This window comes from Apteryx rowi, unplaced genomic scaffold (genome assembly GCF_003343035.1).
Source record: "Apteryx rowi isolate R43461 unplaced genomic scaffold, aptRow1 scaffold_213, whole genome shotgun sequence".
NCBI lineage: Eukaryota > Metazoa > Chordata > Aves > Apterygiformes > Apterygidae > Apteryx > Apteryx rowi.
The window spans coordinates 170,211-189,218 of record NW_020448453.1 but is presented as its reverse complement, the minus strand read 5'-3'; the positions used below and the strand labels follow the sequence as shown (position 1 = coordinate 189,218).

The 19,008-nt window shown below is 37.2% G+C and overlaps 1 protein-coding gene across 1 annotated transcript; it reads right to left on the bottom strand.

Annotated features, from left to right (window-relative positions):
* Positions 1 to 572: 572 nt before the first annotated feature.
* CUNH18orf63 (chromosome unknown C18orf63 homolog) lies at positions 573 to 14,910 on the bottom strand. The gene is made up of 13 exons (XM_026064329.1): positions 14,777 to 14,910; positions 14,028 to 14,106; positions 13,451 to 13,507; positions 11,887 to 11,998; positions 10,387 to 10,428; positions 9,352 to 9,428; positions 7,823 to 7,932; positions 7,057 to 7,153; positions 6,866 to 6,960; positions 6,131 to 6,308; positions 3,975 to 5,057; positions 2,610 to 2,726; positions 573 to 629 (listed from the first exon to the last, which is right to left on the bottom strand). Exons 1-13 carry the CDS (start codon positions 14,908 to 14,910, stop codon positions 573 to 575), a joined length of 2,238 nt encoding a protein of 745 aa, XP_025920114.1.
* Between the last annotated feature and the right edge of the window lie 4,098 nt (positions 14,911 to 19,008).

Genomic DNA, 19,008 nt, shown 5'->3' with positions numbered 1-19,008 from the left:
TATGGGCAGTATTAGCTCAAATGTCTGGCTACAAAACTAATTTTTATTCATTTTGTATAACAGGCCATTTTGTCCTTGGATTAGATCTTAGCATCCAGCCGATCTATTTCATGTCACGATATTAAATGATATACATAGCTTCACATTAATGGTTATATGGTTTTAACTTTAGCTCAGATTCAAATGAAACTCAGCAACACAAAAATTAGGCTTATTTTAGTTTGAAAAAAAAAGATCTAATCAAAATATAGATTTAAGCAAGATTCTGCATACTACTAAGGACAAGATGCCTTTGTAGTTAACATTACTTTTTTCTTTTCACAAAAAAGCAAAGCTTTATTTGCTCATGTCCAGAGAAATCAAGAATCTTGGCTTCTGTTACATTATTATCTTGTTCTGGAAGCCACTCATTTAGAGAAGTGATTCCTTTAGAGATGGTTGATAAGATGATCCTAATCCATAATAACAGAAGAAGCTATTATAGACATGTAATATGACTTTAATAAAGAGAAAAAACCTTTCAGATTTGTCATGAGCATACCCAGAGTTTTCCTTCAGTAATTCACAAGATCCTAAATAGAAGGCTTACTTCTTTTGGCTTTCTTTAACTTTGAAGAGCCTTCTTCTTTCTGTAACAAGAAACAACAACAAAAAAACAGTAAAGCAAACAAAGTAGTAACACTAAGCTAACAGCTCAACTAAGACTTTTTTTTGAGTGAAATGCTTAGTTGTAAGGTATCAGAAATGGAAAATAAACACATTAATCAATGTAAATATTGTTTGAAGTGGGATAATATGTGCAATGGGTACATAATTAAAACCTAAGCTATTTTGAAAATACCCTTATAAGTACTGTCAGCCAAGACTTCCAGAAACAATTGATCAATTTTGGTGTCCAAACGTGAGATAATGATGAAGGCTTAGTTTTCAGAGAAGTGTTAACTAGTGTTCCCATGACATACAGCAGGATTCAGCACCATTATATTTTATTTTGGAAAAAGGAGGAACTAGATGAAAAAGCATTGGAGAACCCATCCCTAGCCAGTCATTAGGTAAGTCCTCCTCCTATTCCTGAGACTCCAGCGGAGTCCAGCTTCTGCAGAGCCGTGCATCCATGTCACTTGGCTCCAGCGGTGGCAACGCCACGCTGGGAGCATGGCAGGGAGATGAGGAGGACTTGCTGCCTCCTGCCACTTCTCAACAGCAGCTCCCAGGGTTCAGGCTGGTACTGGCAGCACTCACAGCCTGCCCGGAGAGGGAGAAGTGGCACAGGGTGCTTGTGATTCATGACTAGGGCAGGATAATGCCCCCTTTCCCAGCCCAGCAGTGCAAGCAGCCCAGCTACAAGCTCCATGCTGGCCCAGGTTGTGGAGCTAGCTCCATGCTCACAAGCCCTAGCACGGCTGATGTTCGTCATTCCCAGTGGCAGACAAGGGACCTTAGCACCTAACGTATATTATGGTGGAACTCTGTCTTTAGTAGTCAGACCCCAGAAGTTGGAATTTTATACTTACAGGATTTTAATTGCTTTTTTTTTTCTTGTTTGTAATACCAATTCATGACTCTACTGCTGTAGCATCCACAGTGCTGAGTCGGTAACTAGTGGCTCTGTCATAGCTCCATGAAAGGGCCCTTCCCAGCTGTGGATGGATTGGGCCAACTCAAAGGGACTGGGCCTGTCTTTCACACATCAACCCTTCTCTTCCCTGCTGCGGCCTGAGCTCTAGCATACGAGTGTGTTCCTGTAAGAGGCCCTTGGGGCTGCTGTCCTGGCCCTTTCTGAACTGCACTGGTAGCACACACTGTACGCTTTTATTACCATTAAAAGTTACAGACTTGTCTTATTTGGCTTTAAAAACGTATCAAAACAAAAAGATGACAAATGAAATTTAATGTTAAGAAATGCAAATTTAATCAAGGAATCTGAACTATGGCTACATATTCTTAAGTTCTTAAACAACAGTTAATGAATAGGTTTGACAAGGTAAGTTTATATATTGTAACATGTGACTAGGTAAAGGCACTATGCTGAACAGGGGTAATGAGACCTCAAATGGTCATGTGGCTGCTTGAGATAGAACATAAAAGGCAAGGGAACCTGGGCGAAAAGGGAGTTAAGTGTGTGCAACTTTTTTGCCTTCTGGCTCATTTTGTGGAGTTATCACACAGTATTTTCAGTTGGCTAGTGGCACAAATAATACATACATATCTATGTAAGAAAATATAATTATACTGAGCTTTGGAGACTTGACACCTGCTCTTTACTAACCTGCCTAATTTTTAGATAGTAAAAATATTAAGAATGTGGCTGTAAGGAGAAGGAGAGGGAAGATACTACTATAAAACAAATATTTTAAACATACATTTGAAATAWTATTTAACATAACTGATGGATAAGGCTAATTTTATTCAGAGCAGGGTCAGTAAGATTTTATTCAGAGCAGCGTCAATAAGATTTTGTTGCTTTCCCTGCTTTAACTGGAACATACTAAAATGACAAAACATGTATTTGCCTTTTTATCTCTTAATTTAAATCCTTGTAGACCAGATTAAAGGTGGCAGCGGGGGGTGTGGTAGRGGAGGGGGTTGGGTTTGTGTGTTTTTTTTACCTGCCTTCTTCTGACACAATCTTTCTTTACAGATGCTTCCATGTTGCTGTCTTTCACTGAGTAAGTCAGTTTTGAGGTCAGTGTTTCACATGTCAGATGCTCATTCCCTTTAAAAATCTTAAAATATAAAAGTTCATACCTTCATTAGGAAAAAATCCAGCATTTTGCTACTTGTTAAAATGACTGACTTTTTCATTAATACATTTTGACTGTCAGATCTCATCAGTGCAACCCATCAATACTTAACACCAATGTGAATTATACAGATAATTTAATAGCTTCCCAAACCACGCTTCATCTTGATATCTTTATTTATCCCTGTTAGAAATTGCTGCATGTCTTGTCATTCTAATAGCTAATCTSTTTCTGTCATACAGTAATAATCTGATGCTTTTTATTTCTAGATGCTTTGGCATTTAAGAAGTAACCGAATTAAAGAACTGTACTCATGGAATAGCAAAAGATGCCCTCATAACACAAATTTGAAATCATCTACCAAATTACATTTTATAGGTGAAAACAGTGATAAGTGCAACACATTTCATTCAAGTACCCAGTCTGTGGGATATCATCCACATAAAAATTGCACTGAAATCAGTTCAGCCATTTGCTTTATTGAAATACAGTCACAGAATCATAGCAAGTTTAGGTTGTAAGGGACCTCTGGAGGTCAGCTAGTCCTAACTTCTACTCAAAGCAGAGCTACTTCAAAGTTAGATCAGATTGCTTTGGTCCTTGTCTAGTCAAATTTTGAAAATCTGCAAGGATAACAGTTCTACTGCCTCTCTGTGCAACTTGTTCCAGTGCTTAACCTCTCTCATTCTGAAGATTTTTTTTTCCTTTATGTCCAGTAGGAATTTTCCCTGTTGCAACTTGTGATTCAGTGAAATTTTGATTAAACTTGTATTTGCAAAATTTTTATGTTTGTCTAAGAGCCCTATGCCTTACAGATGCTRCAGCCAGCACCACACAACTGATGAGATTTAAGATTCCTTCCAGGAGCTATTTATTAATACAGTTTTGTATGAAGACAGACAGAACACGGAAAATTCCGCCATATTACCTTTACACGAATCTCAATAAACTGGTTTAATAAAAAGTTTTAAAGAAGTGAAAACTAATTATACCACCTTAAAAAATCCCAAATAAGAATATCTATCTCAGATGACAAAGCAAATCATCATCCCTTTCAGAAAAAAAAGCAGCAGTGGCTGAAAACATTAACGCATAAGGTAGAAATTTAGAAAACTATATAGAGAATGATGGTAGAACGTGATGAAAGTCATGCTCTTTATTGCTTATTGTTTTTTAGAATATACTGAATTTGTGAAAGTCAGGGAGAATGCATGCTGTTATTTACCATACCTGCTCACTGCTAACTTTTGAATGACAACTGGTTGTCTTAGTGATACAGTCTTTGGAATGGCATGATTCTTGATGTTCCTCATTTTTGTCTATGCACATGATATCATGTAAGATGGATTTGTGAATATTTAACCCTGCTCCTTCATTTGATCTCTTTATTTGTTGCTGTGATAAACCAGAATTTGTCATTTCGTTGTCTAATTTACAAATCTGCAATTGTACTTTCTTTGACTTGTGTTGTTTCTCAAGAACCTGCGTGGTGTTTTGACTTGTAAACTTTTTACCCCTTCTCATACTGGAAGTAAGAGCTGCACATGTATTCAGACTCACATTGATGTTCGATTTCTGAAGCACTGACCTAGCATTCTTAGGTAATGAAGGAGAATTTGTCTTACTGCGATTGTCTTCACTTGAATTCTCACCTGAAGCGGAGTTATCAGAATAATCAGATTTAGTCCTTTGTCCACCAGACTCTGTTTTCCACTGAAATACAGATATACCATGCTTTACATATGTTTTCTCTGTTATTATCTGAAGTACACTGTTGTGAGTATGATTTTTGACTGGCACATTTTGAACAGGTTTGTAAACCTGAGTTATGCTGGACTTGCACACTGTCAGCATAGATGATGAAGCATCCATAATTTTTATTGGTGAATGTCTTCCAGGATTTTCTCTTTTCTTCCCATCAGTCTGTCTTGTGTTTTTTCCATTCATTTGCATCAACTTTCCTTTGAAAATAGGTATAATTTTGTTAACATTTTTTCTTTGGGAGTCAAAGGCTGAACTCTGAGGCCTTCCTAAAGATTTTGGAGAGTGAACTGGTAAGTCGGATACTCCTGGTATTTGCCTGTTATTCACTGATTTCTGTGCTGCTTCAGTGCTAACCTTTCCTGTACCTTTACTGCTACTCGAAAAAGTATGTGTTTTTGGCTCGTTGATCAAATGCTCCATCCAGTGGCTGTTTTCCATACTGCATGATGAAGAAATTCTAGGCAAAGTMTCTTTCCTTGGAGGAGCCTGGATTAGAGATGCTGCACAAACCACCTCACCAGCCAATTTCATAGGCTTAGATTTTATTTCCTGCAATACAACAATAGTTGCCAAATTGAATGAGCTGGATTTAAATATCTCATAGTGCCACCTAATGCATCACTATATGGTATATACCCGGTATTCATCACAATACAAACCATACAGTTTCCTGCTTTGAAAGAGAATGATCTATATCTTTAAACAATATTTTGTGGTCACTATCAGTGAATTTTGCCTTCTCCTCCCCCAGTTCTTTGTTCATAAACTACACAGGGAATATCATATTTCTCAGCAGAAGGGAAGACGTAAATTATAGTCATTATCTTGGTTTAGTGCTTTCCAATTTGGTATTGCCTAGCACTTTTAGGGGGTCTGCAGAGAGTTGTCTGACTACTATCCYTGTCTTTTATGACTTCTAAGAGCATCTGTAGTCTAAGCAAAAGACAGTCTCGGTGTCTTTAAAAACTGCAGAAGACAAGGAGGAGCCCTTCTAGCTTTGATCACTGAAGTGACATAAACAGGAACTGTGCTCTGAAAGAGGATTATAGTATTTTAGAATCTGCAGTTTCTGTCATTATTCTTTTTTTTCAGAATTAATTACTTCATTTTTTCTTTCAAACACGACTAATAAAGAAATTTCAGTTTCAGCCTTTTTTGCAATCTCAGATGAAAGGAGCTGAGATCACTCTCCTCCTTTCCATCACTTGCCACAAAGTAAAACTTACAGCCTGAGTGTTTTTAAATGCCTAAGTCCACACAATTTTATCCTTTTGCAGTTTATTTTTTAGAAATAAATTGCACAAAAATTATTATTATGGAAGAGGTGGGAGAAAATTCTGGAAACAACTGTAAATAAGGACGGTGGAACTGCATATATTGATAGCAAGTAATTAATATTACTTAAAATTTTTGTATATACTTGTGCAAACAAGAATATAAAAATGTAAATAGTAATATAATATTAAACTACGCATTTAATTAAAGGTTAGAATATTAATAGTTGTTTGTTGTGAAAAGGATACTATTATGCTCTTGCTGTGTTCTGAATATGATAAAGACCACGTCATACCATGAACAAATGTACATGTCATTAATACGTATACAAAAGACTTTACACGTACTAGAGCTCTGGACAGTTCCTGCGTAGCATAAAGTGCTTTACTTGTCAGCTTTACTGGAAATCCACACAGATATGAAAGATTAGACTTCACATCAGAAAGAAAAGAGTTCAACACACTTTCTAAGTTTACTCTGGGGAAGTACTGCACTGGCTGACTTCGAATGCAACTTAAAGGGTACCTGAATAAGTGTTCAGGGTACATAACAAGGTTCTTTACATTTCTATAACTTTGAATCATCTTCTTTGGAAGAAAGCATGAATATGTTTAAAGCTTTTTCAAAAAGCTAAACAAAAGCACTTACTTTCTTAAAGGAACAAAGCTTTAGAAGCTAGAGGACTTTAGTATGTTTATACCATGCTAATCTAGCCTTGCTCAATTTAAGTATTCTCTAGTCTAGTCTTTCCTAGCAGGAAAATTCCCTTTAAAATGAATCTTTTTAAACCATTTTTTTACTGAAACAACACATAGCATTAATTTAATTCTTCCTTTTAGGTCACTGTTTAGAATGGCATTACTGTGTTTACAGAAGTTATGAGGCAAAGCAATCTATTTGACTTAAGATTACTCAATACAAAGACAAAGAGACTCAACTAAATATTTTGTTCCAATTTGCCTAGTGAAACAATTCCACTGACTTTTATGAAATTATGCAAGAAGTAAATGTAGCATATTCAAAGATGAAAATTTAGATCTTAGCTAGAGGAGTAGTGAAGGAGATGTAACAAAAATATACACAAAGGATATGTAAAAAGTCTTTCCCCTATTGGCTTGAAGTAAACACTGCAGTATGTTTTTGTCTCTTCAGAATTCTCTGGAAGAATATATCCATACTAAAAAAAAAAACCAGACAAATATTTATTAATAATACAAATTCAACAAATAAAAAGATGGAGGGAAAATTTAAAAAATAGCATATTCTTTCTTACCAGATTCTTCCAGTGCATCTGAAAGTCTTTATATGAATGAAAAGGAGATTCTGGAGGAATTATGTGGCTGATGCTTATGATCTGACCCATTTTCATGCTGCGCATGGATAAATAAAAGATAGTTAGAAAGGATGTCATATAACACAGTTGAAAATACACTGTACTTTTGAAAAAAAAAAGTTAATCTCATTTTTGGCACTGAAAATATTTATGGATTATTGTTATGTTTTGAGGACTATTATCTTTAGCTCATGCGTTTAGGACAAGTATCCGTAATGACAGAACAACAGCAATGTTCATATTTTTCCTGAAATATGGAAAAGAGTTTGGCATCTACAAGTTTGATTTCTTCTTGTCTGTTATACCATTACAGTGAGTATAGAACAGGAGGAAAAATATTGTTACTTTTATGTTGCTGTGATAAAAATCATTGGTGAAAACAGAGGTAGTTTCTGGCAAAAGGGGAAATATTTTTCTTTCAATAGACACTTTCTGCTAAAATTATATTTAAGAAAAAGCTCTTACATATCACAAAGTAGCAGATTACTAAAATCAAAATAATATTTAAATGTCAAATTTTTCATTTACTGATTATTTTTTCTTTCTCCTTTTCTATAACACTGAGACAATAAAAGTAAAGTGGCTTCCTGAAGGTAAAACAGACTATAAAACAGAACTGCTTTTATCACTAGTATCAGATTCACAATTTGCATAGCAAATATTCCAGGAAATCTTTGTTTCTGCTGGAATTTAAACAAATTCCTACCTTGGCAAAACATAGCACCAGTTACTTAAAATGGAATGTCTGTGAATAATTGTGTTTTCATTGTTGTCAAATATCTTTAAGATGTTTCCTGAAATATCAAACTCTCCCAGCTTAAAACAGAAAACAAAGTTATTTGTAAATATTTCTGTAACAGTACAAAATAAAAATGTGCAAAAATAATTATGTGTATCAAAATACACCAAAGGTCTTACATTATTATTCATTTATCAGCTCTCATGAACTGCTTGTTTCAGAAGCATATTATCTCCACGGTTAGAGCCTACACTTCCAAAAGGTATGTAAGTCAAAAGGTTTAAAGGTTATTTAAATCAGTGAGATTTAAATTTTATTTAAAGTGCTTTGATATGTAAGGGCACAGAAGGAATTTCTCAGACTACAAGCTCTCTCACTTCCCTGCAGATTTTTTTAAATTCAATTCAGAAACTCATGTTTGACAACCTAGTTGCTACATATACCAACTTACCTAATCAAGTGCAAAGTCTCCAGCAACAGTATTAACAAGACATACACCTTTACCCCATGAGCGGGTCAAGAAACACCATACATTTTCACAAAGGAAATGTTTGACTGTAGCAGCCAAACACTTAGATTTGAGAAACGTTTTCTCTCTCCATGGTCTGTCATGGTTTGCATTAATTCACTGGCAGGAAAATCTTGCCATTTCTATTTTAGAAAAGTAGAAAGGCATGAATATTAAAATGATCAAACTGGTAAAGAAACCACATTGTGATCACTTCTATCATTGCTTTGTGTACTTTTGGAATTTGATTCATAAAGATATCTTTAATATTTATGCTGTCCAGTTAAATCAAAGAGGAAATCCTGTTCTTCTCTTTTAAAGAAGAAGAGTTCAGATCAGAAATACTTATTTTGGAAGAAACCAGCAAGCCTGACAAATATGCCCTCTATGTATAAACATATTTGGCAAAGGCGACATGGCTGTCAGGAAAGATGGTTATTTTTTAATCCTAACCATGATTTCTTAAAGCATTTACTAATTATTCTCAAAAGTAGCATAGTCCAGCTTGTTCCCATATTTTGAAAGCTGCACAGAAAACGGAGAAGATTCCAGAAAAATGATATGCAGAGGTCTTATATGCAGTGCTGATAACTTGATCTGTAGCTTCACATTTGTTACTCAAAGCTGTCTATCCATTAAAGTGAGACTACGAATGCCTTCTAGAGAACACTGCTAGAAGGAAACCTATAAGCATAAACGCACCTCAACATTATAATCAGATAGTATTTTTCCAAAGGTCTCCTAATTAGTCTATAATCTCAGTTTTACAGAGATGAGTTTGGTAGCTTGCTAGAATGCATCAATAGGCATATAATATGGAATGTTACACACTTAGAACAGATGCATATAGTCAACTAATACAATTACTGTCTTAATACAACCAAAATAAGCACTTTATCCCCACCACATTAATTAAAGTCATCTGAGAGAATAGCAAATAAAGATAAGTAGGACAAATAAAGTTGTAGAAAGTATAACTGTTATATACCTCAGGGAGTGGCAGATGGACTGAGCAAGCCTCCACGCTGATGCAAAGCTGTGTCTCTGATACATTGAGGTCTATAACTGAAGTAAAAACAAAGCCCAAAGCAGTGTGTATCTGTAGTCCATTTGTTAAGCAAAAAGATAAACCAAAAGTTTATTTAAAATAATTTTTCATTGAAGTGCTGAGTTTGGAAATCAATAGGTAAGACTCTCTCAGCACGAAAATAGAAATTAATTGCATTTTAGCTGTGAAAATAATGAAGTATCATCCATACAGTAGACTGCCCTAATAACTAATGGCTGTCCATGCAACTGGATGCTTGATACTCATATCCTGGATACACAAATACCCATTTTCAAAGCAAATGTATTTAATACAAATATAAGCATTGGCTGTATTGGCTCATCTAGCCCAGTACTGCACATCTAGTAGTGGTCAATAAGAAAGGCCCCAAGACCAAGGCAAGCATTTATTGACACCTCTCTAGAATATTTAGGCAGCCCTGAGCAAGCACAGGGACTGAATGTATTATATTCCTGAATATATGTCCCTATTGCAAATTTAGGTTCCAATATCTGAAAATGTAATCCTTAGTTTTTTCATTTTTTGCAATAACTAAACAGCATGCTCTGTGACTTAACTTTTGCAAAGGGCAAACTTAATGCATACAGCATAGTCACTTTAGCTCAGTTTCCTACCTAATATTATGAAACTTCCACATCTCTTGCAAGAGTCTTAATTTTAGGCAAGTGCATTTAAATGTAATAATCGTAACTTTTTGATATTAAATTTCAATCTATGGTCATAGAGCAAAATTAATAGTAGACAAATTACCTTTTTCTGTGGGTAACTTTTCAAGGGTGCAGTTGAGTTGACAACTATTACATATAAAGAAACATCTGCCATCAAGTGTATTTTGACTGAGATTATTTCAGAATGAAAAATGAAAAGACAAGACCATGGCAGTATCTAGCTCATGAGAACACATAATTATACCTTGCTCAAACAAGTTTACAATTAACAGAATATTGTACTTACCAACAGCATTTTGCCTTCCTGAATGAGACAAAAAATCCTTCCCTTAATAAATAAAATAAGTAAACATTATTTTGTAAAACATATGCCCAATGTCTTTATGCAAACAAAATGGAGAGATCGCATAGTTTCTTTTGTGTGTATCAGGACTGCTGTAAAGTTTGTTTCATATAAAAAGAGAAAGAACCCTCTATCAATTAACTTTTCATTAAATCATTAACATAAAATGGAAGAAAGAAAAACTATTTACATGTCATTTTTCTCCCAGTAAGGAATATGCACATGGAATTAATTTTAACTAACAGTTAATAAATTTCTAAGGCTTAAAAGCAAACTTGTATAGTATTACTATATATTTTACCATCTATCATTAAAAGCTGATAGACTGTAAGTGACTCTAGCACCACTACGTGTATTTTACATGAACACTTTTAAATCTTACCGGTATGACAAAAACTGAGAACAGTATTATTACTGTGTTCAGCTGAAGAAACTGACAGTATCTAAGAAAGAACTGAGGGTGTGAAGGTACTCTTTAGCACTCTTTACACAGACTGATAGAAATCTAACCTTTACTTTTTCTCAACACTTACTCTGGTTCTATTTTCAAAGAATTCCTCAGGGGAACATTTCCATCTGCCTATCTGCTTCCCAACTGCTTGTCCCTTGTACTGCTCATTTTATTCCCTTTTAGCTATATAGTTGCAACTGATTGTGTAGATGTGCTGTAAAAGAAACCTGTCAAATGTTCCAAGATGAAAATAACCCTTCAAATAAAGAGAGCCAGAGACTCTAAAGCTGGTCTCTTTGCCACTGAAAGCAGAATCCCATGCCTCATATTAGCTGGCTCAGCAAGTCCTTAAGATTATTGAAAGCCTGTATCAACTTTCTGTGAGAGTTATGCCAAATACAATTAGAGGAAGAAGCAAAACCTCTTCAACTCTCTCTTTGCTTAGCAGGTCTATTCAGCTTTAGCTGTTTTGCCCAGCTTTAGCAACATATATGGTTAGACAGCCTGCAAGTCCCAGGGGGACACTGTTGTTAGCCAATGTCTGGTTCAGTGAAGTCAATTTTGTATCAGCTGCCAATCTAGCTCTCTACTTTTAGCTGCTATTCCTGAATAAGTTGATTTCATTTCAGAGAGCTATATATTTTGAAGATACTGAAAAACAGCTATTTGTATAAAATAATCTGTTAATATTGTGACTAGGAATAATACAACAAAATATACATTTTTCTCTATATTTGGAATGGACTACAAAACTACTTTACTTAATAAGGAAACTACACCATAGTTATCTGAAACACATCTATTTTTCCATACTTTGGTAAGTCACGATTGTCCTACATAGCAAGTAGTAGAGTGATGTCAGGTAAAGTAAATACCATCTAGTAAGACTGAGCTTGGTAGAATGAAATTTGGTCCGACAGGTCCTTCCTTCTTTTCAATAATAAAGAACTGAAAATCAAATGGTTGATCCCTGACCCAGGTGAGTAAAATACCTTGCACCAAAAGATGACCGGCCTTGTTCCATCTGGGTGCAAGTCTGGCTATAAGTGTGTAGGAGAGACAGGTTTGGAGAATGGCTGGACTAACTCTTTGTGGTGTTTCCAGCTAAAAATATCAGTGAAAAAAGAAGAATAGTAATCATTTATTGGACTTTTAAAAGGCTTCAGTCAACCTTTTATCAAAGATACTATTACTGTATTTTGGAGCCAAATCCTAGCAAATGTTAACATCTTTACTTTTCATCTTCTTACCTACAGCAGGAAGTTAGCTCTGTAGCTCAAATATTGAGGCAGGCATTTAGATTTTTATGGGTCATCAATGTAAAGTGCACCACAATTCCTTTAATGTTTTCACAGGGCTGATAATGGACTTGAGGAAAAGATGAATTGAACTACATGGAGTACTTTACTAGATGCGCATCTCTTTCCAGACAATAGCCATGACACCCAAAATTTACAAATATTAGCTCTGCTGTCAAACTCAAGATTAGAGATGTTCTCTCGTGATCACAAAAACATTTGATAAATGTGTCTCTCTTCATCTAATAGTACTACTTGCCTGCGATATATTTGACTCTGACCTGCATATCATTCAGTTGATAATTAGCATTAGTCAAAAAATCAACCAATTAAAATAGGTTAAAAGAGTTAACTAATACACCATCAAGAGGATATTTCTAATGAGATCCTGCAAGGATCTGCTTACAGCTCATGGTTATTTGGTATATTTGTTACTAATTTGCTGGAGTGGGAAAATCTAATGATGACAGGTCAGTTACACATATCAATATAAAGTGGTTTTGTAAGGTTAGCAYACATGAACAGTGTATGCTTTCCAAAAACAAATACTCATTTATGTGTCAGGGAACAAGAAAAAATACATCCCACTGACTGTGCAAATAAATCAGTAGAGCTACTGGCTGCGATTACAATAAGGCTTTTGACTTAGCAATTTTAGTACATCCATACATACGTTCATAAAAACACAAACATTGCATAATAGAATGCAGAAAAACATATGCATAATACTCAGTCTAAAAATATATCAGCTGTTAAGCTCATGGGTTCCATTTCTTCTCTACATTTTTGTTTTGTTTCTCTGAGACAATTCTATACAGGTTGGATATAGCACCAACATGAATGAGGACACAGTTCAGCTGTCTGAGCATCCCCATCGTGGGACCTCTAAGACATGTAAACACAGAATCATGACAAAGGCAGAGCTACAGGTTTTCGGCCCAAATGGCAGGTCTGTCTTCACCTTTAGGTCAAATACTAATGCCCCCTGGAAAGGACGAGGACTCCCTTGCAGCAGACGATTCTACTGAAATTGCTCAGGAAATTCTTTTTTAAACTTTTGTCTCTGATAAAGTATCCTTATTATAACCAGATTTGCAAATCACATTTTGGCTAGGGGACAGATGCTTTTTACTTTGAAACCCTGGCTCCTGTAGTGCAAATTGCAAGAAAAGAAACAATTTTCAATACTCATCTTTGGCAACAGCAACTGCAGATAAGCATAATAATCTTAAAAATTGTGACATCTTTCAGCACTTACGGTAGCTCCTTGTTTCTCTATATATGCTTGACATATTCCAGTTTTGTAAAAAGCTATCTAAAAAAGAAACAAGTCTTCAAGTGTCTGACATTAAAGGGATATTTTAGCAAATCATAAATTAAGTCTGGCCCATCAGTATCTTTGCCTTAGAAAAACACATTTGGGAATAGTTACAGTAAATACCATATCCTGTATTTTAAAGGAGAATGGTAACTAACACGAGTTGTGTATTTATCTTAGTGTAATCTGATTTCCAGCTAAAGATACATTACCAAGCAAGCAAAAGACTGCCTAGAATGTAAAGGCAGAAGCCTGACCCTGCTGCAGCCATTGTGAATTGCGTGGCGTCTTACCAACTGAGTCCATTCAGTTCCACAAAAGATTCAGCATCTGAAAAGGCCACTTCACCAAAATAATAGAAGACATAAGCTGTCATCTACATTACTAATGCATGTATATAAAAGCTTGCTTTAAATAATACAATTTTACTTATACTTGGTCCTCAAACAAAACATTTAAAAAAAAAAAGTATTTAGATATGTAACTGCATACATTTATTTACACAGTGATTACTGACCGCCATTACAACTGAAATTTGATTTAGTGTTCCAATGACAGGTGCAGAAAGGATGTCTTGTTGCATAAATAATAATTGTCTATAAAGAAAAAAAGTTTGAAAAAATTCAGAAATAATTTTCTGTACTTGACTTTCTCAGCTTACATTATTTTCTTTACCATTTACAAACATAATACATTACATTTTTTATCAGTTTCCAGTGGTTCAGTATACTATGTTGGTGTAGCCCAGGTTACTTTGCTTTTAACCCACCCACAGTGGTCTAAGACAAAGACTGCAGGTCTTTGACAAATGAATAAAATATCCCAACGGTTGTTCCTTTTGGTAGAATTTCTCATTTCTTCCCCTTCCTAGTAAAGAGAATGGCATAATGCTTGGTGTGCATTAAGGAATGTACATATGCTGTATGAGTATTCTCTTCACTCAGTCTCAACCTCCATAAAGCAATGCAGTAGCTCAGAAAATATACCTAAAGTATTCCAGCTTTTTATGTGATCATAGATTAATTCTAACTATTTATTAATTCCAGTTTGGAGGTCTTGTTAGTTTTACCAGATCACATTTAAAAAATAATGAAAAAGAGTTTTTTTCAATAGTGAGCCAAAAAATAAGTTCACGCAATTATACAGTGTTTACTGCTATTACAAATTCTGCTGATTTTATTACAATTAACTACTAGTACTGCTAATAAAATCCTTGAATACTATCACCAATAGCTTCTGAAAATAATAGCCCTCAAAATTCTTTACCTGCAAATCTTTATCTGTGTATTCCTTATCTCAATTTCTGGCAACTGGGAACTCAGGGTTACTGTAATGGCACAGAGTTTTTGTAGCTCAGGCAGACTGACAAAGAACAGAGACTGGTGTCTAGTGTCATTCATGTTCTATTGTTGATTGTCCCTAAACAGCAGCTTGACCCTAAAAGAAAAATTTTATTTCGTTATTATAAGCCAGGTATTTGTTTGGAGAACTTTATAAGTATATGACATCAGGCAAACCATTCATCAGTTAATTGTCTTCTGATTAAGATTACGTAGGCAATGTAACGTAATTCAGTCAACTATAACAGACAATTAAACATACTTAAACATGCCCCCTTCCCAGTGTTAACAGAAAATTTGTGCACTCCCTGATTAAATCCACCTCCCTTTTCAAGCCGTAGGTGAACACTGTATTCCAACCTATGTAGAACTGAATTCCTTCTTATGTTGTTGTACTCCAAGCTGTAGTAATCCAGAATCACATTAAGCTATATCACTAATAATGATCACAGACCATTTGTTCTCCCATTCTTGCTCCCAAAGGAGAAGTGTATGAAGAATAGCATTTTGTTTGGGTGCGAGTTTTTAACAGATACACTGCTACACATTTATCAAAACATCAAGAAAACATACCTGGCATTTGGAATGTGSTTAAGTGTATAGTGGTTCTAACAAAACTCTCTTTCTCACACAATTATTGACTATATTTCCAGTTCAAGAGCATGAGGCAGTTTTGGGCTCAGGCCACTATTATTATCTTGAAGTGCACAAGATCTGATATCTCATGAGTAGTATACAGAGTACACGCATGTTCATTGCCATAACACTGAGCAGACCTGCTGCAACTCCTCCGTAGCGTTTGGAATTCCCTAAACACACCAAATAAAGCTCAGGCTCAAAACGTGACCCTTTTATTCCTTCTTGCCGTTTTTCGCGCACTGAGAGTAAGGGACCAGATACTGTGAACTATTATCATTCCATAAAGATTCACACTGTTATAACTGCACTGTGACTATTTCAGGATTACACACAGGCCAGAGATGGGAATCTATTTCTTTCCATGGATTTGGTTTTTCAAACACCTTTGGTGGGTCACACCTTATCAGTGTTATCCAACAGCACTAACACATTTCATGTGAGTGCTAGTAATACGAAGTTATGGCCCATTGGCTGTATGACTGTTGTATGCCCTTATATATTGCAGCATAGGCCAGGCACAATGTAAAGGAACTGGAATATTTATGACACAAAAAAGAACAGCTAAAATGTCATTATTCAGAGAAAATACATCCCTTTACTACAGCAGCTTTCTCAATGAATCAGTGTTCCAAAGTTAAGTAGGAAGTCTGCTTTTTATCCAAACCCAGACACAAGCACTGCACAAAAAAAAAGAGCTGTTATAATAGTTCTCCCCCTGCAAATCCYCAAAAAACTTTTTTGAACTGGCCTTACCAGGAACAATCAAGAAAGTAATAAATATAAAGCAATTTGCTTTGCAAATGTTGTGAAGTCACCAGGTGAAGTGACCTGATAGAGCAATTCTGTAAATCATGACCAAAATGATGATCCAGAAACATTTTTGAGGAACAATGCCAAAGACAACTTTGCTGTTCCGATTTTGCTTTCCCTTGCTTATTGTGTAATACGTTTAAGAGCTTAAATAACCTCAGTCACATGCTAGAAAACCACAATATCAGTGTTTTCTAACTGCAATTTTAAAGAAAATTATGTTTGTTTCTTTGTTTTTCATCCTTAAAGGATGCATTTCAAATTTTTTTCTACTCATGAGGAGTAGATTTTTTAAAACGCCTTCAAGATTATCACTTCATCAGAAAATTCCAGCAGCTATAGCTTTCAGGAAAAGACCATTTTAAAAGAATGAGACAAAAATGTTGTTAGTTTGTGAACACAGAAAAGTAAGGGCCAGGTCCTCAGCTTTCATAATGTTTAAAAGAATCCCAAATGGCCARCTGGGGACTTCTGTGGTAAAGATGTTGTAAAACACATGCTGTGATGTTCCAGTGATCTGCTTGCTGGTTGAGGACAACTCCCCTCTGGGAACCACTCACTGGATTCAGTTAAGTTAGATCTTGCCAGTGATCATAAAAGCTAATGGGACAGAGTGCTTGTACCTTCAGGGGAGGAAAAAAAAAGAGAGAAGTAACAGTTAATGTAGATTTATCAAGTTTAAATCACATCACATAACGCAATTCCCTTCTTTACAGGTAGCAGACCTTACGGGTACGAGAGAAATTACATTTTTAGAGGCTGATAATCACAACATTTGTATAGGAAAGCATGATCTGGAAAACGTTATAGAATGGCTGCCAAACTGAACAAGATTTTAGTCAGAGAATGCTTCTCGTTGCTTTTCAGTCAAAACAGAGGGTAAATCACAGCGTTTGGAGGTGGTATTTGGTATTTTCATAATGGCCTGGACAAGGGAATAAAGAGCCTCCTTATTAAAACTGGAAACGACTGGAAAGTGGTGAGAGACTACGGGCACACTTCCCATTAGGATGACTGTAATAAATTGGAGACAGGATCTGAAAAACAGTGCAGCTATTCAGTGARGAAATAGGGAGTTGTCCTGTTTTGCTGTACACAGCGAGCTAAGTGTCAGCTTAGGGAAAGGGATTTGGGTTACGATAGGTCGCACACCGTAATTTTTAACTCCCTCAGGTAACCACCTCCCCCCCAACCCCTGATCGTACAGGAATGTATAGGCAGGAGCCTTGCCAACAAGGTACCCGAGGCACCGCAGCCGCCGGCGAGCCTCAGCGGCGGTGGGAGCACGGCGGGGCCGCGCCGAGGCTGCCGGCGGCGGGGGGCGGTGCTGCCCCGCAGGGACGCGGCGCCACCCCTCCTCCCGCCCCCCGCTTCCCGCCTCCCGCCTGAGGAGCCGCCGCGGCCGCGCTGCAGCGCCGCGCGCCGCCAGGCAGCAGGGAGGCAGGGCAGGAAAGGGCAGGGCGCGCCCCTTGAGCGGCGGCGGTCAGCTGCCTGCAGCCTGCCTCCTCGCGGGCACGCAGCGCTCGTTGCAGCGGCGGGGGTTACAAGGAGGTGCGAGTTAATTCCGTTTGCACCGCGTCCCAGCTGCTGTGAGTCGCCGAAAAGTGGAAGATCGTGGTAAGAGTAACACTGTGTCTTTGGTGGAAAGCTGCTTGTTTTGCCTGAAAGGAAACGTGGGAGATGACGTGACTGATATTCACCATGCTTAACAGCAGGCAATCAGCATGTGTGGAAAAATCCTGTACAATAATAGCCACATTTTTTCCATATGTAACATCTGCTTATTCTTAACGTTAAAACGTTTTCATAGCAAAGAGACAGCCAGGCAACGCGCAGCCCTTTGCATAATTAGGGCGTTAGTATGATTTATTGTAACCTGTGACTTCAGAGAAAGTACATTTATTTTGTAATTGAAGTTATGTTGTAAGTAAATAATCAGCTTATCACCACGTTATCCTTAATTCACCATAGTTAAACGTACCTGCAATGGTGCAAGAGCCAACTGCTGYCAAAGGTAAAGAGCTCTAAAGGTAAATGCAGCTCAGCGGAATGAGTGCACCYCCCCTCAAACACACTTCACCCGCTTTGAGAGAAGAAGCTTTATAAGTACAGACCATTTCAGAGCCAGGTGACAACCTGAAAGGCAGCCTAGGATACTGCATATTATGTTTCCCACTGGTAAGCTGCATAGTAGCAAAACAAGTTGGAGCATTTAGACCCCAAATCTCGTCTGGAGTTCAAAACCACGAGCGCTTTTTGTTATTTCAGTGAAGCATTTATGCAGGCAGTTCAGGTTGGCTACAGAGATTATTTTAAGGGCTGGATGAGGGTCATATACCATGGATCTAACGACAGCACGATCGACAACCCGGTTTTATCGATCGCAAGCCCGAGCGATTGAAACCCGACTAAAGGTGCTGTTAGGTAACTTGTGTCACTGCCTGCCCACCGGTGAATACACTGCCCGTTCTTGAGCGGCCTCCTCCAGCGCGTTAAGGACCACGCTATGAACGTAGTTATTTCAGAGCCGCCGAGCAACGGGTGCTGGCGGGGAGAGCCCGCAGCTCCGCGGGAGCGGGGTGCAGCAGGACGCGGGGCGAGCCCCGCCCACCCGCAGCCTTACGGCCGTTACCGGGCGTCGTGTAACCGTCGCCTGGTCACGTGGGTATGCGGGAGGCCGACCACGCCCCCGATCCCCCCGCTAACCCG